General features: G+C 40.9%; 2 protein-coding genes across 3 annotated transcripts; one reads left to right on the top strand and one right to left on the bottom strand.

The window, feature by feature from the left end:
* Positions 1-3,156: 3,156 nt before the first annotated feature.
* mgrn1b (mahogunin, ring finger 1b) lies at positions 3,157-12,841 on the bottom strand. 2 transcript variants are annotated; one of them, XM_064988262.1, is made up of 16 exons: positions 12,485-12,841; positions 12,088-12,206; positions 11,761-11,849; positions 11,269-11,415; positions 10,545-10,662; positions 10,378-10,444; positions 10,144-10,187; positions 9,957-10,004; positions 9,663-9,731; positions 9,255-9,414; positions 8,896-9,005; positions 8,490-8,704; positions 7,599-7,756; positions 7,307-7,417; positions 6,635-6,680; positions 6,278-6,388 (listed from the first exon to the last, which is right to left on the bottom strand). In XM_064988262.1, exons 1-15 carry the CDS (start codon positions 12,570-12,572, stop codon positions 6,640-6,642), a joined length of 1,584 nt encoding a protein of 527 aa, XP_064844334.1. In that variant the 5' UTR covers positions 12,573-12,841; the 3' UTR covers positions 6,278-6,388; positions 6,635-6,639. The 2 variants fall into 2 exon arrangements, with proteins under 2 accessions (XP_064844333.1, XP_064844334.1); XM_064988261.1 differs by lacking the exon at positions 6,635-6,680 and having other exon boundaries at positions 3,157-6,388.
* A 51-nt stretch (positions 12,842-12,892) lies between these two features.
* Positions 12,893-18,981, top strand: LOC135555645 (UBA-like domain-containing protein 1). The gene is made up of 3 exons (XM_064988268.1): positions 12,893-13,197; positions 13,551-13,610; positions 17,473-18,981. The coding sequence occupies exons 1-3, from the start codon at positions 13,090-13,092 to the stop codon at positions 17,767-17,769; spliced, it is 465 nt and encodes a 154-aa protein (XP_064844340.1). The 5' UTR covers positions 12,893-13,089; the 3' UTR covers positions 17,770-18,981.
* Positions 18,982-20,494: the final 1,513 nt, after the last annotated feature.

Here is a 20,494-nt window from a genome sequence, read left to right on the forward strand (position 1 = left end):
TTACACTGTGTATAAGATATTAGTTTTGGAATTGTTAGTTAGATTACTTGTTGGTTATTACTGCATTGTCGGAACTGGAAGCACAAGCATTTCGCTACACTCGCATTAACATCTGCTAACCATGTGTATGTGACAAATAAAATTTGATTTGATTTTATATTGTATTTACTTTGCCACCATGGCCTTTTTTGCCTTTACCTCCCTTATCTCGCCTCATTTGCTCACATCGTATATAGACTTGTTTATACTGTATGTTTGTTTTACTCCATGTGTAACTCTGTGTTGTTGTATGTGTCGAACTGCTTTGCTTTATCCTGGCCAGGTCACAATTGTAAATGAGAACTTGTTCTCAACTTGCCTACCTGGTTAAATAAAGGTGAAATAAATAAATAAATAAAAAATCCCATGTGTAACTCTGTATGGTTGTTTTTGTCGCACTGCTTTGCTTTATCTTGGCCAGGTCGCAGTTGTAAATGAAAACTTCTTCTCAACCTACCTACCTGGTTAAATAAAGGTGAAATATATATATATATATATATATATCCATATATATATATATTTTTTAATAATAGTGAAGACATAAAAACTAAGAAATAACACATATGGAATCATGTAGTAACCAAGAAAGTGTTAAATAAATCCAAATATATTTTAGATTCTTCAAATATAAAATTCCTTTTGCCTTGATGACAGCTTTGCAAAAGCTTGGTATTCTCTCAACCAGCTTCATGAGGTGGTCATCTGGAATGCATTTCAATTAACAGGTGTGCCTTCTTAAAAGTTCATTTGTGGAATTTCTTTCCTTTTTAATGTGTTTGAGCCAATCAGTTGTGTTGTGACAAGGTAGGATTGGTATACAGAATATAGCCCTATTTAGTAAAAGACCAAGTCCATATTAAAGCAAGAACAGCTCAAATAAGCAAAGAAAAACGAGTCCGTCATTACTCTAAGACATAAAGGTCAGTCCATGCGGAAAATTTCAAGAACTTTGAAAGTTTCTTCAAGTGCAGTCACAAAAACCATCAAGCGCTATGATGAAACTTGCTCTCATGAGGACCGCCACAGGAAAGGAAGACCAAGAGGTACCACTACTACAGAGGATAAGTTCATTAGAGTTACCAGCCTTATAAATTGCAGCATAAAGAAATGCTTTTTAAATTTAACTAGGCAGTAAACTAAGTCAGTAAATAACAAATTCTTATTTACAATGACAGCCTACAGGGGAACAGTGGGTTAACTGCCTTGTTCAGGAGCAGAACAACAGATTTTTACCTTGTCAGCTCAGGGATTCGATCCGGCAACCCTTAAGTTACTTGCCCAACATGCTAACTACTAGGCTACCTGCCGCTTCACAGAGTTCAAGTAACAGACACATCTCAACATCAACTGTCCAGAGGAGACTGCGTGAATCAGGCCTTTGTGGCAGAATTGCTGCAAAGTGCAAAGAAGCCACCACTAAAGCACACCAATAAGAAGAGACTTGATTGGACCAAGAGACACGAGCAATGGACATTAGATCAGTGGAAATCTGTCCTTTGGTCTCATGAGTCCAAATTTTAGATTTTTGGTTCCAACCGTCGTGTCTTTGTGAGATCGCAGAGTAGGTGAACGCATGATCTCCACATGTGTGGTTCCCTCATGGAGGAGGTGTGATGGTGTTTTGCTGGTGATACGTCAGTGATTTAATTAGAATTCAAGGCACTATTGTTACTAAAAGCCTGATCAAAATCACCACTTATTTGGTGACATCAGTGAGGGTCAGAGAAAGCTTCAAACAGAAAGCTCACCTCGGGAAGCACACGGTAAAATCAGTGACATAGATTATCTGTTTCGTTGTTAAGTTAGTAAAACTGTCATACATAATGCACTGTGTCAAATGTTGATGTAAATATTATGTACTGGTGCATCAAAATACATAATGTTGCCAATATCTTTCAATTTTGTAATTGTATGATCATTCATTTTTGTTGTTGTCCCGCATTACCAACCATAGCTAGCTAAAGTAGGACAGAATGGAGTAGGCTTTACTAATGGAGGAAAGATTTACATTAGTTTACATTAGGGACCACCTGTATTTAGGTTAGGCTCTGGTTCTTGTAGTACTATATCCTGTTAATTATGTCTTGTAGTACTGTTATTTGAGTGAATTCAGAAAGCGGAACACGTTTTGCGTTGTCATCTTCTGTAACCTCTTTGGACATCTATACAACATATTGGCCCAACATGATACATTTCTGAAATCCTCAAATGTTTCCCAAGCATATAAAATTGAATCGTCGTTGAAGTACAATTAGGTGTCATAGTTGCGAACTAAGGTGTCATAAATGCGAACTAAAAATATGGTCATGCCTCCTGTGAATATGAAATCAACAGTAGTGTTGTTTTTGAGTGATTAGGAAACATCTGGAGGATTTCAGAAATGTATCATGTGTTGGGCTAATAGGTTGGATGGATGTCGAAAGAGGTTACAGAAGACGGAAATGCAGTGTCCCACTTTTTCCGAATTCACCCTAAATGGTCCTCACATGTCAATGGAAGTCAAGCATGAGACATGCAGTTAAAAACAGAAGTGTTCAACATTACATTTATTTAATTGTTATTCACATGCGGCTGTAGGCTACACGTGTAGGATCTTAATCTGAACCAGTTCGCTACAGCAGGAAAATAATCCTGCAGCAACAGGAAATTGAAATTGTGTGTTCGGACTATAATAAATTGACATTTTTGTAGGGGTTGATACATTTTTCGTTAGGACAAATCTAGTCTGATATTTTAAAGTGGAAATTACAAACTTTAGAAGCCTTTTTAAACCTTGAATACACTACAAGTTTGCATTTCCTGCTGTGCAGGAATATTCTCAGTAACAGAAGATTGAGCAAATGAAGATCCTACATCTGTACACAGGGACAGACCGATATTGATAGAGTTATGAATCACTAAATGTGGGGTTGTCCTGGATACCAGGTCAATACTAGTGAGAAACAGGAACAAGGCACAGGTGTATCAAAGTTAACATGGCACATCGTTAGTCAGACACATGACATGAACAGTATTAATCCAAAGCAGTTTGGATCGTTTTACACCCCTCTACAACAAAACGCACAAGCAAAAGATAACATTAGGTTAAAAATGCAATGTCTCAAGATATTGCATAAGTAAAATGGTTAAGAAGCATTTAGTTTATTCCTCCTGGGAAAAAAATAGAACACACACACATAATACAGACCATATAACAACCAAGTCTAATCATAATGTACTTACCATTTATAGATTAAATGTATCAATATATGGATTTAACAATTGTAATTGCTGAACAGTTGGGTTTTAATAATGGTTTAATAACAATTAGGTTTCCTTAAAAATATTTAATGAACCATTGAGAATGCAAAGAAATGTCATACATTTACAGCTCTGTATATCAGCCAGTGGGAATAAAAACCTCCTAGACTACAGGCTCATACAGCTGTATATCCTGAAACCGTTTCATCACAAGAACACCAATAATGCAACAAGCAGCAGCCATATCTGTTTAGTTGAAGGCACATAGATCTATATGAATGGTGCTCCATCTACAGGGAAGTCAGACACTGCAAGTCATGGAACTTGAGCAAGGCAACGACTATGCCAGGATGACAAGCCACAATATAACTATAGAAATATGCCACATCTACAAATAACACAGTTTGTGCTATACGGTCAGCATAGTGTATTGGCTTGTTACAGGCTCTATCTTTCTTTGTGTTCAGCTGTTAAGGTGTAAAGCTGGACTATGTCACTAAAAATCAATCAGCTACATTTGAGATACTGTGCATGTAGCTGTAACTACTAATCTCCTTATTTGAATCCCCAGATTTTCTTCTACAACACACAAATATACAATTTTGCAAATTAATCTACATACATTTCTAGTACAGGTACAATATATCACATAATTCAGTATAAAAAAACGAACACATGTAGATATTCACAAAGAAAAATGAATGGATCCTCAAAACCTTTGAAGACAATTTGAAATTAAATGCCTCAATTTGACTTGTTATGACATAGGAATTCACCATTTCACAAAGCAAAATGAATGAATCCTCAAAACCTTTAAAAATGACTCCATTAAATTGTCATGTTTAATCATGTCAAATGTCCACCAAAACATTTCATATCATACAAGCAACAAGAAATAAAATGTTAAAAAGTTATTAGTTTAGATGAATACAACAGGAATGGTATTAATGCTCTCTAAAACAATTAGTGTCAAGCAGTAATTTAAGTAGAGTAAACTGAAAGTGAGTGTGCTTCTAGTACTACCATATGATGGTAGTCATACTCAACCACTGGAATCATGCAACGTCCACCACTGCACCACAACCCCATCCAGAATGGACAAACAATTACACACTCCTAAATGTACAGTTGAAGTCTGAAGTTTACTTAGGCTGGAGTCATTAAAACTCGTTTTTCAACCACTCCACAAATTTCTTGTTAACAAACTATACTTTTGACAAGACGGTTAGGACATCTACTTTGTGCATGACGCAAGTCATTTTTCCAACAATTGTTTACAGACAGATTATTTCACTTATAGTTCACAGTATCACAATTCCAGTGGGTCAGAAGTTTACATACACTAAGTTGACTGTGCCTTTAAATAGCTTGGAAAATTCCATAAAATTCCATACCTGTGGATGTATTTCAAGGCCTACCTTCAAACTCAGTGCCTCTGCTTGACATCATTGGAAAATCAAAAGAAATCAGCCAAGACCTCAGAAACAAAATTGTGGACCTCCACAAGTCTGGTTCATCCTTGGGAGCAATTTCCAAACCCCTGAAGGTACCATGTTCATCTGTACAAACAATAGTATGCAAGAATGAACACCATGGGACCACGCAGTCGTTATAACGCTCAGGAAGGAGACGCATTCTGTCTCCTAAAGATGAACGCACTTTGGTGCGAAAAGTGCAAATCAATCCCAGAACAACAGCAAAGGAACTTGTGAAGAGTCTGGAGGAAACAGCTACAAAAGCATCTATTTCCACAGTAAAACGAGTCCTATATCGACATAACCTGAAAGGCTGTTCAGCAAGGAAGAAGCCACTGCTCCAAAACCGCCATAAAAAAGCCAGTCTACAGTTTGCAACTGCACATGGGGACAAATATCATACTTTTTGGAGAAATGTCCTCTGGTTTGGCCATAATGACCATCGTTATGTTTGGAGGAAAAAGGGGGAGGCTTGCAAGCCGAAGAACACCATCCCAACCGTGAAGCACGGGGTGGCAGCATCATGTTGTGGGGGTGCTTTGTTGCAAGAGGGACTGGTGCGCTTCACAAAATAGATGGCATCATGAGGTAGGAAAATTATGTGGATAAATTGAAGCAACATCTCAGAGACATCGGTCAGGAAGTTATAGCTTGGTCGCAAATGGGTCTTCCAAATGGACAATGACCCCAAGTATACTTCCAAAGTTGTAGCAAAATGGCTAAAGGACAACAAAGTCAAGGTATTGGAGTGGCCACCACAAAACCCTGACCTCAATGCTATAGAAAATCTGTAGGCAGAACTGAAAAAGCGTGTGCAAGCAAGGAGGCCTACAACCTGACTCAGTTACACCAGCTCTGTCAGGAGGAATGGGCCAAAATTCACCCAACTTATTGTGGGAAGCTTGTGGAAGGCTACCCGAAACTTTTGAGTTAAACAATTTAAACAACTTCTGACCCACTGGGAATGTGATGAAAGAAATAAAAGCTGAAATAAAATCACTCTATACAATTATTCTGACATTTCACATTCTCAAATAAAGTGGTGATCCTAACTGACCTAAGACAGGGAATTTTACTAGAATTAAATGACAGGAACTGTGAAAAAATGTGTTTAAATGCATTTGGCCAAGGTATATGTAAACTTCCGACTTCAACTGAATGTAAAGCAATCTAATTAAGGACTTGTTGTTTTTTAGTTAAGGTATAGTATGGTTTTAGTAAATCCTTGCAGTGACCACCACAAACACAGTTTGAATCAATGCCAGTTATGGCATGAATCGATGACTAAACTAGGAAAGTGGTCTTCTACAAGGCCCAAGGGGACTGGATCATGGGGAGGGATGGCTTGGGAGGAGACCAAGTCCCAATTTTTCATCCAGGCTAAATGTGCACTTTCACTCTCCCCGTCATGGATTTAAAAGCATTGGATTGGTGTAATTGTTGACTGGAGGGAGTTTCCACCATTGTTAAATACATGCGAGAAAGTGAATTGGGACTCAGCCAGAGAGGGAGAACCATTGGGCCCAGAGGTTAGGGGTCAAGTTGCTCATCCTCCATGTGAAGGCTACTGGGGGGACACAGGAGGGGCTGGCTGGAGCAGTTGGTACTCTGACTCTTCAGGCTCTCTGATGACCCTGTTGACACAAGGAGCATGATCCAAGTAAACAAGAGGATCTCTTACACCCGTGAAATAAATCTTAACAGTTGCATACTTATCAATACAAACGTGCTGTCTATTTGCATGATAAAACAGAGTTACAACCTGCAGCAGATTATTAACCAACTGTCCTGAATCGGACAGATTGCGAGGGATCGGTTTCTCTGAAGCAACGTGACAGAAAAACAGATAGGTAAAGACAGGACAGAGAAGTCCTACATACCACATTTATTCCTCCATACCAATAGAGCAGGCATCAGGACCTAGAGCTGGCCATAGCAAGGCCAGGTAAAGGGACAGGGCAGGTAGTAAGGAAACAGAGAAGAACAAACAGCACACAGGTTAGATGAAAAGCTGGGGGACCGAAAGCCTGGGAGAATAAAGAGAAAAATAGCTAAAAGGTGTTATACGTGCAATCAAAAATGTATGTTTACAATTGGTTTGAGCATTAAAGACATGCTCTGGTACTTTGGCAACTAGTAAGTATTTTTTTAAACATCCCGTTTTTTTATGTGTTAATGTGTAGTTAATGCATAATCTATGAGCAAAACTAGCCATGAAATCCCTGTTTTCTGGAAGCTGTGCAGTGCCACTTTCCCTCCATTTACCCCCACGTGGGCCAGCCCTCTAGCAATTAAAGTTTCAGCCAAATATCTTCAGCCTGCCAAGGGAGCGACAGCTAGCAACACGCACACAGTAGAGCGAGAGAGAGACATGGTGCACATGTGACATAGTACGCAATTTTCTGGGGCCACTTTTAGCTCCTGGGTGCTACTTTGGCTAAAAAGTATATAAAAGAACCAGAGAATATCTTTAATATCCAGACAAACATACACAATCATGCACACGTGCACAGATACGCACGGGCCTGGGCCTTGTGTTATTATTAGCTTACCTGGCAGAGACAGGTCCCCTGGTGGGTCACTCTCTGTTTTGGTCAGGCTGCTGTGTTCACTGCTGTAGTCCTGAAGGATCTCTCTCTCTCCTCCAGAGTGCAGCCTGTCCTCTGTACCACCCATGACAGGAGGGAGAGACAAGGTCACAACATGCAACAAGACCTAAATGTCCTTACACGGGTTTGCAATGTACCCTGGTAGGTAATTCAAGTCATTATTTGGAGGGGTCACATACCCAAACATGTAGACTGGACCGCTAACTACGTGCATTCAGAGCATGACAGAACTCACCATCATCTGGGGAGATGGACTCCGGTACATCCTCGGCTGCAGTGGCCTCGGTGGGAGCAGGGCTGCTGGAGAGCAGTGTGTGAGGCTGGGCGTCCGACATCTCAGACAGCTTCTCCTCATCCTCCTCCTGGATAGGTGATGAGGGCGACCTCAGGGTGCTGCGGGGGTCAAACACTTACAATGAGGTGACATTGGTAAACAAAAAAAACATTTACAACCGACGTGAAGCTTTATAAAAAACAGACTGCTCTGTACTGTTGTCCTAGTAATTTTATTTTCTGCAGGTTGGCAAGGCTCAGCAATGTCAACTGGATGGATTGCCAGGGACTTGCCGTCTAATTAATTTGTAGCATGGTGCTGCATACAGGAGAAGACCTCTAGCAGCAGCTCATCAAGGTGACTATTTTATTCAGACTCTGGGCCAGCTGTTACACAAACTGATGAGCAATCAATCCAGAGTCAAACTCAATGTCAACAAGCAAATCCATCCAGGGCAGTTAATCTGTCAGGGCTATTAACTCAATACTAAAACTAAATCATTCAAAATTGTATATGCTCCAAGTTAGAGGCTGTTCAAACCAAATGGTAATGTAATGGTGTGAAAAATTACAGTAGCAGGCAGCTGGACTGTAGAGAGCAGCACTGGAACACTTTAGCCCACTTCAGTTTCTCCCTCTTCTTCCTAAAGTGTGCACTGGTTCACCCTATGTCTAAAGATTTCAAAGCTTTGGATTGGTTTAAATATTTGCTGGAGGGAGGTTCCACCATCTTCCCTCACATTCTTTTTAAATCCATGAGGGGGAGTGTAGTGTATACTTCAGGGAGATGGTTCATCTCAGATGGAGGAGAAAGTGATCTGGGCTTGTTACTACCCTTGTGTCCCAGGATTACCTGTCAGGTGACTTGCTGACTTTGCCCTTCTGCAGGCCCCCGTCACCGGAGTGTTCTGGGGAGCCCAGCGGCCGGCCCTCCCCTACCAGGCTCCCAGAGAAGTTAATATCATCGTAGAGGGGGGCGGGGGGGATGGAGGGGGACACAGAGTGCAGGCCGTTCAGGGCCTCCAGCAGAGAGATGGGCTCAAAGCCTGGGGGAACCGAGTCTGAGCTCTGGAGAGACGCACACACAGAAAGACTGCTCATATCTTCACTAGTCATTCACAGTCATTTATTAAAGGCTTTGTAATTGCATAGTGATGGAGTTGAGTTATGTTAAATACAAGTAGAATAAGAAACCATCCTTGACACCAATGATGCCATGTGTGTATTAACAACAAATGCCTGGGTCGTGTGCGCCGTACCGAGTGCTCATCATGGTCCATGGTCTGAGCCAGTACAGGGCTGAAAGAGACAGGGGACAGCGGCCCAGGCTTCTTCCTCACAGCTCTGATCTGCAGCAAGGCTCGGAAGGCTGGGGAGAGAAAGAGACCAAACACTGGTTACACTACACACTGTCAAATGTGACTGCATCTTTACTAAAATGTCAACGTCACAACATTTTCCTTAAACCAGCTCAGTCCCCACAGGGCATTCATCTCTACGTCTATTTGGCGTCTCTCTCGCTGAGTTCTGAAACATGGCAGCCGGGCATGTCTATTTCCTATTAGCGAAAGCATCCCATTTGGAAGCCTATTGGAAACAAATCAGCGTCGCTCCTTACGCAGTCTGCAGATAGGACAGTTGTTGGCCTGGTAACGCAGGGTGTCAGCACAGGAGTTGCAGAGACACAGGTGTCTGCAGGGCAGGATGATGGTGTCTCTGAGGTCTGACAGACAAACAACACACTCATTGCTGTTGTCACTGTTCTCATCCTCCGATGGCTGCAGAGAACCAAAAAACATTTGTTAAGAGTGATGAACATGTAGAAAGAAATAGACTAACCAACGGTCTGAAAACCTACAGCATAATGAGCCACATTTCTGGTTTACATTTCTGAAAGAGTCAGGTGTGGTTACACCTCTATAATGTAAAAATGTGCTGCTTTCCAACAGCCTTTGTAAATTCATGTTAAATAAATCTACTGTATGCATCTACAAAAGGTGTTCCTGGTGAGTTCTAGAATAACAACCTTGGTCTCTTGGTTGTTTTTGTTTTCAATTCCATAGATCTCCTGCAGCAGGTAGCTCACACGATCCACCTATAACAGAGAGCACACATGGTAGCAACACGTGGCCAAGGACAGAGAACGATGGGAGGAACACATAGTAGCCTTATGTCCCATAGGAGATAAAGAGGAAGTAAGCACACATGCTAACAAATGTATGTGTTGTAAATGAGCATGTTCTTGTTATCCAGGCATTTTGTATTTTGAATAATCTACTAATATAATAGAGAAGACATGGATTAACTTGTGTTAACTTACAATTTGCTTCTGCTTCAGAGGCTTGACGGAGAAACTGCCATCCACATGCTTGAAAGGATGAAATTGTGTTTACTTCACATATTTCATGTGTGAAAACAGAACTTCATGACATCAGACACGGGATGCAAATTTGAGTCAAATTCAAACACTGTCCTCTTCTACTGAATCATCACAATGAGTTACTTACTCTCTCAAAGGCTGCCAGCAGCACATGTGCATGTCCAAAGCAATCTGGAAAAGGACAAACACTAATTTATAAGGGATTACTGTACTCTGTGCATACAGAAAGTCTCATCTATCACCTGCTATTGTGGTACAGCGGAGAAACAGTTGCCAACTAAGTTTGTTATTAGGTCAGCCTTGAGGTGATATAATGGAGCGAAGAACATTAACATCAGCGTCGACCGTTTGGACCACCTACCATCCCCTTCATCCACCACAGCTTGGATCACCATGGGGAAAACACCCCGGTCCAGGTCAAAGTTCAGCTGTAAAGATAAAATAAATGGTGACAACAGATGAGTTTATCAACTGTCAGCTGGTGACATCACTCAACAGGATTAAGTTCTGCTGCCCAGATATACTCACATCCTCCTCCTTCCAGTCGGTGAAATCGATTTTGAAAGAAGGCAGGGAGAAATGTTGGCTCACACCCCTCTTATAGTGTACAGTCTCAGAAACCAGGGCTGGGCCCTTTGGGTTGTACCTACACCGAACAGAAACAGTGAAGTCTATCTTATCAATACAAAACTATGAAAGTTAATTTAGTACACTGGAAATACAAGATAATTTTAGATCTCTTGTTGAAACCTCTTTCTTCGACCACAAATTAGGCCTAACTCAAATCAATTTCTGAAATTTCCCTCTTAAATTTGTCAATGGAAAATATCAATAAAAAACATGCAAAAAAGCTTAAAAACACATCCATCCACTCACATAATGACCTCAGCATAAACTACTATATTAATTCCTTCTTCAGACGACATGCGTATCCATGGAGACAGGTGGTTGCTAAGGACCCATTGTATCTCTCCCAGTACATTGGCCACTACCATAAGATGTTCTTATACAATGCGTCTTTAAAATGAATAAATCAATTTCACTGCACATCTTCAGAAACGGATAAAAGGCATGGATTTAATTTCAAATGAGAAATGTAAAACGCTGGATTGTATTTAGTTATATATTTGGGAGCAAGAGACAGTGGAAGAAAATATGTATTTCTAATTAGTGAATGACTTAAATAGCATATTGATGCTAAGCATCGTCTATCATATAAATGAAAAGGTTTCTGAATCAGACTCTTACATACATTGCCATCCCATTGGTAAATTCCTCAAAAGCTTGGCAATACAGGGTGATAGCCACACGAGCATCAGCATCAAATGTGAACTCCACACCATACAGAACCTTTGGCTTCCCTCCTTCCTCTACTGGAGCATCAGTGTCATCTTTGTACCTAGTATTCAAGCAGAAAAACAAAACAATGTTAGGCTAGCTTTCTCAAGTGGCCATTATCAAAATTACATAACTTTGAAAATGAAGCTATGAGTAAGTTAACAACAACAAAAACAAAACAAAAAAACAAAACAAAAATTGCTCATGCACCACACTTATGAAAGCATGTCAATATCAAACAAAAGGTAGGCCTAAACAAGTACAGTGAATAGATGTTAAGCTAAACTCAATCAGCCAGGATTCTTGACCCTGAATCACTTGATAATGAAAACCACAAAGAAAAATAAATGAGGAAAGGTTAGTCTGAAGACTACTTGCTGTAGAATATGATGATGTTTTTCCTCACCTGACCAAGCGCAGGGAGTCCTTTCTGATATTGACCAGACTTCTCAGGGTCTTCACAGGCTCATGAGGTGCCGGGGTCACGTACGGAAACTAAGCAAAGGTGAGACACGACAACTAGTCTAAGAAAAGAACAGCCCAATGCAGATACACTTCAAATGCTTTATCCTCATCAATAGCATGGGGGATGTGAATCAAGGACTACTCCTGAACTTCCACTTCAACTAATATGCTGTACATGTTACTTATCTGTCAGCAACTTGCAAAATGAAAAACTTAACAACATAAATAAGAACCTTTGCCAATGTATAGCACACTTGTTTGTCCTTACTTGTACAGGCCTATTTCCAAGGAAGTTCAGATCCATGTTTTCTCCGAATAGGTAACCCTCTGGATGTGGAGTGTCAAATTTCTCCCCTCCCATGAAAAAATGGCTGGCAAAGTAATTCCCTTAATAAAAGAAAATAGAAGTATGTGACTGGATTAGAACCAGGATAAAGTCAGGATGGAAGGCCTATCTTTAATCAGGACAAGATCAGTGTACCGATGCACAACTCTGCCTCATCAAATAAACATCTCACCACGACTGAATATCATACAATTAACCATTTATAGCGTTCACGTGTAACGTTAGGCCTATAATGTTGGGAGCTGATGATATCAGTTTAGCTAACGTTAGCTATAGCTCGAGTTTTAGGGTTTCAATACAAATTAATAGCTATATTTACCCGATTTCGGTGGAAATCTGTATGCAGAATTCGCCTGGATATCAATATCCTCAACGCCAGCGATTCTCCGACTAAGAATCGACCCCATTTTCCTTGTTGTTGCTTGCTAGCTAATTAGCTACAGAATTAGCTAACTACTAACACCAACGCTAGTGTATTTATCGTCCAAGGGACCGTTTTGTAACAAGTTTTAGACTTTCTTCGGTAGTACACAGCGACTTATATATTCAACTGTGTACCTGTCAAGAATAACGATAGAACCAAGGATAACTTGGTGTCCGCTAAAGAAAATAAACACAAGTTTCTAGCCAAAAGCCTTCTGATGTGTGATACGTCAAACTACATGGTGTTAGGGACTTGTAGTTCTTTCTCTCACCGACCTACTGATCGCCCCTCCCCATCGCTCTGATTTGCGCTCTCGTGCTGCTGATCAAAGGGGCGCTCAGGACATTGAACATAGTTCAGACAGTAAATATTGGGGTTTTCACTGCGGACTGTGCTGTCTCCATGGTCGATGAGAGGAAAGGCTAATGCAAGGGAGAATAACCTCAAGGACTGAGCACCAACCCAAGGGGAAAGGTTTAGAATAGCCCGCTTCTGCAAATATGGATGATCTAAAGCACCAAGTTATGATAAATCAGTTCGTCCTGACTGCTGGATGCGCGGCAGACCAAGCGAAACAGCTTCTACAAGCGGCACATTGGCAGTTCGAGGTATGGGAACCTTTTCTTGACAATGGTCTGAGTTTGGTGCATGGAAGATAGATCAGTTACAGAGATCAGTCTGTGTCTGTTTCTCGGAGTCATTAATTAAATACATCTAATTAATACAGCAATGCCAATCATTTGTAAAATAACCTGGTTATCTTTACAACACCCCATAGGGTAATGCTATTATGCAATGAAAATGTAGCTAACTATGGTATTCAGCAGCCTAATGGCACAATGTAACATTTTCACAGGAGATAGTATAATATCGATTTAGGTTGTATCTGTCTGCAATAGGCTATTATATGTGCAATGCACACTGGACTGGTGTTTACTGACACATATTTTATTTTCAATAGACTGCTTTAAGTGCCTTTTTTCAAGAAACCAATATTCCATACAGTCACCATCATCAAATGGTAAGTATAGAAAACCTACAGTATTATTGATAACAATGAATGATTGATGTATTGTTATTATTATTACATTATGATGATGATTATTGCAACATCTATGATTATATTTATATTCATTCACTTGCCGTCCATGTCCGCCATGCTGTACCGAAACACAAGCCTGACAAAAATAAACACACATTGGCCACGTTGTTCATAGTGCGTTGTCATGTACTGTAGCATATTACTTACAGTGTTATTTCACATGAACGGTGACATGATAGGCTACTATGTTTCTAATACTTATAGTCGTCAAATGAAGTCATGTGAGTTATGGATGATCTGTACTGCTACTATACTTTTTCTTGAATTGAAGCCATGAAAATGTGTCTTGTGGGGGAGGGTGATTCCAGCAAAAGTGAACCTTTTTTTTTTTATTTTTTTTTTTACTAAAACAAAGGTTATAAAATAAAATGATTTATGATGCTGTACATACTATACAAAACGTACATAAGCTGTCTTTTAATTTAAAATTATTACTGAAAATGAATGGCAGTGTTAAAATCTTGACACATGTATAACAGGACATTAGCACAGTTTAATCTAGACCATTTGTCATATAGATTGTCAATTTGGCCGATAGATTTCCTCCTTTCAAAACAACAACTGGCTTCATGAGCAATAAGACATCAGCTCATTTAAGTCTAGAACCTTACCTCTCATAACCTACCACTGGGTCTGCCATTTCCCAGTGATCTCATTCGGCTTCTATTTTCATTTTCAAACTGATGAAAATAAACAGGATGTGGGCAGACATTAGATTAGATTAGAAGCAGTGACATCGGCAATACATCTGGCGTGGTCTGTTTACATTAGGGGTTGGCTGTCAGGCGTGGCATAAGGTTAAATTGAGCCCCTTTCATTGACAAATGTTTGTCAGGTTAACTACGGTGCAGTATGTGCCCACTGTGTCCTTAAACAGACCAGTGCAGAAAGGCCAGGCGTAGGAGAGGCCCAATGCACATGTAACATGATGTGGAGACATTTCAAGCTGGGGAGTGAGGTTACGAAACTAATTCTGTTACATCCAAGGCTATTAAAAGTAATGTTTTTGAAAGTGCTGTAGTTTATTGTTGCTGTTGTCAGTAGGGGTTGTATTGCTATGAAGAGCACTGCGACTTTGTTTTAAAATGACACTTCTGTCACTTGAACAAGTTGACATGACAACCCAGCATCTGTATATTAATCTATCCCTGGCTGTATAATAAAAAACAAGGGACTGTGTTTGGTTAATTATTGACTCACTCTATGGTTGCTCATTGACCTGTTTGTGTTGGAGGTTGGTGAGATTGATTTGTTGATACAGAAAACAGTCATGTAAACTGTGTGTCACGTGATGTTTGAATTTCCTTTCTTTGATCTCGTTGGACAGTTGACCACATAGATGGAGACAGACAATGTGTAGGGTGACTGTGAGTTAGTGAAACTGCTCTGGAAAAGGTTGCAGCCTCATGAAAGACAGATTACCCATGATGCCCTCAACAATTTTATCTTGTAGATCACACAATGGAGGTCAGTGTTGAAACTCAACGTGCTTATTGGATGTTACATCCACAGATGATTACATCCCTCATGATTAAAATGTACATAGGGGTTTTTAACTAAAGCAGGCTAATAAGGCATAGGCTGGTGGCAATATTGTAGACGTGTGGCTTATCACAATGTCCCAGTCAATGTCTAGGATGCCAGGAGGTCTGTGGCAGTCATGAATCGAGTCAGTTAAAGAGTCTTCATAACATCGTCCAAAAGAAACAGCTTTTGTAAACTGTACTACTACCCTTGTTATTACTATTTGGGATGGCTATTAGACGTTTAGTGTCTACATTTAGATGTGCTCTGATGCTTGTTTACAAGCCCTTTGAACAATAACAGAGTAGACTGCCTGTTGTACAATAGCACATTGTGTTTTAATATGGACAATGCTGGTTGGCAGGATGCAGGGCTTTAGTACAGGGTACAGTTTGCCATTGTTTATTCTGAGGCACAAATATGGCAAACTGACAATAAACAATAGGAAAAGGGATGAGAAAGACCACACTCTCTAAAACAAGCTCTCATGTACTGTTTCCCGGGCTGCAGCTGCTATTACAGGATCTATCCCTATCAAACAGGACTGTTTCTATAGCAACTTTGCAGCTCCAGATGAGAAAATGCAAGGTCGGTCTCCTGTGTGTTTATGTGTACAGAGCCAGCTGATCTGACTGAGCAGCTGCCACACACTGAGGCCCACACCCCGTGTGTCCACATAGCCAACCCCTTCAACACCCTTCTCCCTATACACTGCTGACCTCTTTCAATGTAAAGCAGTGGAAACTCCCACACAGGCCAGGCTGTCTTGTTATTGTGATCAAATAACGGAAGTACTTTGTATTATATGTGTTTTTCAGCTGTACAGTTTTAACCATTTTGTAAACCGATACAGAATTTTTTTTAAAAGTTCAAAATCATATCTTAGGTCATGGTTTTGTTGCCGCCATGTGTGTCAATTGACAGAAAGTCTGTTATGATCACTTACAATTTATTGCTGCAATTTATTGCAGTGTTATCGACTGAAGCAAATGTAGGCTACCAGTGATCTGCAAAAGGACATTTCGGAAGCAGCCAGCCTTATGCTAGTATGGCTGCTGCTGACCTGTTTTTTTGTACAAAGACATGCTTGTCCTGAACTGAGCAATGCACACACCAGCTTCACTGTGCATCATAAGTGATTACGTTGAATAAAGGCATGTCTCGTTCCTATCGAAGCAGGTCAACGCTAATGCCTGTGGGAAATCCAATGTTTGCTCATTCATTCATTAAGGGTAGCCTAGTGGTTAGAGCGTTGGACTAGTAACCGAAAGGTTGCAAGTTCGAATCCCTGAGCTGACAAGGTACAAATCTGCTGTTCTGCCCCTGAACAGGCAGTTAACCCACTGTTCCTAGGCCGTCATTGAAAATAAGAATTTGTTCTTAACTGACTTGCCTAGTAAAATAAAGGTAAAATAAAAAAATTCACTCATTCATTCTTACTGCACCATAGAAAACTTAGAAATCCATGTGGGTGGGATACTCCACTAATGTTCTTATCAAGTAATAAGGATTTCTTTATTAGCCTGTGGTGATCTTTTTCTTCTTGTACGAATTTCAGCTCTCATTAACAAAATGTAGTTAAATTGTCTGACAATCCTCCTACAGAAATATGTTTACCGCAGTCCAAACTTATTCTGAAGGCAAGCATGTGCCTTGGGGGGGGGGGGGGTGGTATCTGTTTCCTCTAGTTCCACTACAAATCACATGACTGTTTTGAGATATTGCATAATCTATTATGTGGTGGATATCCTGTCCACACAATGAGAAAACAGACATTCTGGTAGCCTTCAGATGGTTGGGGTGAATCCTAACACGGGTTGCTTTGACCTTTTATGTCCTGGAAGGTACGATTCCTTTGGACACTCTTAGGTTCTTGCTCAGGGAATGGTGTTTGTTTTGGCTGACTGGTCCTGTGTTTGGCAGTCACAGAGCAGTCTCCTGAGGCCTGCGCTCTGTAGTGTCAGCTGAGAGGGCAGACTCAGGGCAGGATGTAGAATTTGGTGGAAAGACAAAGGGTCAGTCTGAGGAAGTTGGGCTTCGAAGGGAAAATATTTTTCCTTTTTCGCTTCCACAACTATTATGATGTAAGGACCAGTTGAGGGAGGACATAAGTGTCAAGGTGGCAAATCAAACCAAGCATGTCAATTAGAACTGGAGACAATGTGCCAGTAATTACAAAAGTCAGTAGTGAAATATGCAATCATAAATGAGTACAGATTTATGTTCTCTTATTAATGGTTCTCTCCTTTCTCCACAGATGCACACTCCAGCCAACACACCAGCAACACCTCCCAACTTCCCAGATGCCCTGGCCATGTTCTCCCGCCTCAAGGCCTCAGAGAGCTTCTACGGCAGCAGTCCCATAGCCTCCATGGCGACCTCTCCTCCTCAGGTCAACTGGGCCATGGGCCCTTCTGCTCCAGGTCAGACCCAGCAGGGCCTGTGGACTTCTGGGCAGCTGCCCTCTCAGGTGCCTCCCCGTGGGTGGCCCCAAGCCGTCACTCAGCAGGCATCCAGTGAACAGGCCAGCGTCACCATGGAGGCAGAGAGATGAGAGCACTGCAGGGGCCTCGCGATAACAAGGGAACCAACATCGGGCAGTCCTCTTTGAGTTATCTGCAAGGGAAAGCAGAAAACCAAGCAATGTTGTGGACATGCACTGAGGACAGGAAGGAGGAATTATGAGCATACAGCTGATGAACATTCACATGACACCACATTGTACAAATCTGCAGACAATTTTAGCTAGGCATACGTTTCATTTAGTTTCCATTGATCTGAAACCAGAGACAAAGATGGACTTGTATGACTAGTGCCGAAGAAGGATCTTCTTGTTGTTCACACCGATGTGTATGACAGTGTCATCATCTTTCCTTTGTCTTTCTGGAGTGGTGTCAATGGACTGGATGCCTTTGATACTGGGGGTGCACTGCATAAATATCATTCTTCTTGATTTTTTAACCAGTGTAAGTGTGTGAATATCATGTGTTCTAGTATTCTAATGTGCTTAGAAACCAACTTGGATCTGCTTTTTCAAACATTGGGTAATGACATTGACTGTCCCACTCACACAATCAAGGAACACCAGCTATCCAACTATGTTTAATAAGCAACTTTACAAACCGCTCCTCTTTATGTCTTTTGTCTGCATTGAATGCTAAAGGATGTTATACTTCAATCATTGTTCAGTGTTTTTTGTATGATTTTGTTTTCAGCAACTAGTGTCAGAGGATAAGTGAGATAAAGGTTTCTGTCAGAGTGAGACATCTTGCTTGATATTCCAGCTGTGCACCATCTCTAAGTAGCACACATTTTTTGATAAAGTGTCGTCGTTGCTTAAGATGGAAATCAGCATATTAGAGGAAAATAATAAAGAGGGAAAATATATTTAAAAAATATAGATTTAAAAAATAAAAATAAGAAAAAACCCAGCATATTTGGTGATGCTGTCTCAGGAACTCTCGGCTCAAAAATGTTTCGTCTAGGCACCTGATCATCTTTTTTATTTTGTACAATGGAATGAAAATTGCAATTGAAAGGAACTGATAAATTCAGGGAAGGCCCATCCAAACGTTTTATATTCTACGATCTGTTAGTCTGATAATCACACTGTAGTTTTGCTTTGCACATCATTTGCGTGAACACACGCCTGTTCCTCGATGTTTTCCATGAGACAGCTACCACAACAATTTTGTGGATTACCAGGCAATTAACTTAATTATTTTGTGTTTCTGAATAAATATTGTATGTATTACACGGCATTAGATCTTGGAGTCTGACTCTATGTATCAAATGGACATGGGGCTCTAAAGGAACTATAACCCACAACACCCTGTGTTCTTTTAGTATTTTCCAGATGGCAGTTTATTTCTCAGCGGATGTTGAATCCAGTGAGTTGGTATGACGCAATCTTCAGTCACACACATCACATCAAGGAGAGATACACTGTTTAAAAACCAGGGGAAATGTGAAATGGTCTAAACAGAGGAATGTTTGGCCTTCTCTCTCCATCCTTGGATTGATGAAAAAACCTCAGAGCAGACTGAGGAGGAGATGTTGAGTCAGATACTGTTTATCCCTCACTACAAGGACAAGCAGAGACCAAACAGTGCTATGTTATGGCCACTTCCTTGTCTATGTGGTACAGATTTGTTTTTGTATGACAAACATTTTCACCCCACTGTACTTCCCCCCTATCTGCTTAGGAAATCAGCTCTCTCCATTTGATAGACGTTGTCTTCATTCATGTCATCCCCTGTGTATGCTATTCAACTTCTCTCTATTTTGACTTGAGTGGTTTTGTATCCTTGCAAAATCTCCACTTAACTCTTGAAGATCGTCATCAGTTCTGTGAGCGTGGTTATGCTCCAACAGTCATAGCACATCGCGACATGGATTCAAACATTTACCAGAGCCTAGTTGGAGTGTGAACCTATCAACCTCAAACAATTATTGTTCTTCTGCTCACATGGTGAACCTCCCTGTATTCTGTAGCTGGACAGGCCTTAGTCTGGTACATTGTATAATGTCATGCTGACATCAGACTGATCGATCTGATCTGTCTGTACTGAGTTGACAATGAAAGGTGAGTGGCCCCCGAGCAGTCCACCCATCCTCATAACTCCTCAAAACTCATGGGATTGGTGTTTGTTTACACTGCAAATTGCTGCACTGTAAAACTGTAAGCAGGCTAGCACAAGATTTCACAAGCCTTGAAGTACTGTAAGCGCAAGCTAGTTTGAGCCAAACTAAGACATGATGGTTTGGGTATACATACTGGAGATGTACTTTTAGCCTGAAATAGAATAGAGGAAATGGTGAGAGTATGCGCCAGGGGAGATCAGCAATGTGACTTGCTTTTGCCCCAAAATGTGGAGAACACTCAGGCATGCAAACATGAACGGCTTCTCTCATAATGCAGAACCCCCTCCTGTTCTTTCTTTCTTTCTTTTTCTCTCCCTCTTTTTATATTTCTACCCCCACCCTCCCTCTATCTCTCGGTCACCCCACATAACCAGTAGTAATGAGAGGTGGGTTGTGTGTCTCTTCTGACTATGACTATCCTTGTTTCACCTCCACTTCACTGGCAGCAGCAGTGCATAAAATACTTTTGAGTCTCCTTTAGACCCATCCTGCTGGAACCAGTCCCCCTCCCTATCCCCGTCACCTCGCTGGCTGTGTGTGTTTCTGTTTGCAGGGCGTGACATGAATACCAGGCAGCTGCCAGGTTGGCCATGGATGATAGTGGAGCTGCCAGGAACACAAGACGAGATGGAGGA

This window comes from Oncorhynchus masou, chromosome 15, assembly GCF_036934945.1.
Source record: "Oncorhynchus masou masou isolate Uvic2021 chromosome 15, UVic_Omas_1.1, whole genome shotgun sequence".
In the NCBI taxonomy this organism is placed as follows: domain Eukaryota; kingdom Metazoa; phylum Chordata; class Actinopteri; order Salmoniformes; family Salmonidae; genus Oncorhynchus; species Oncorhynchus masou.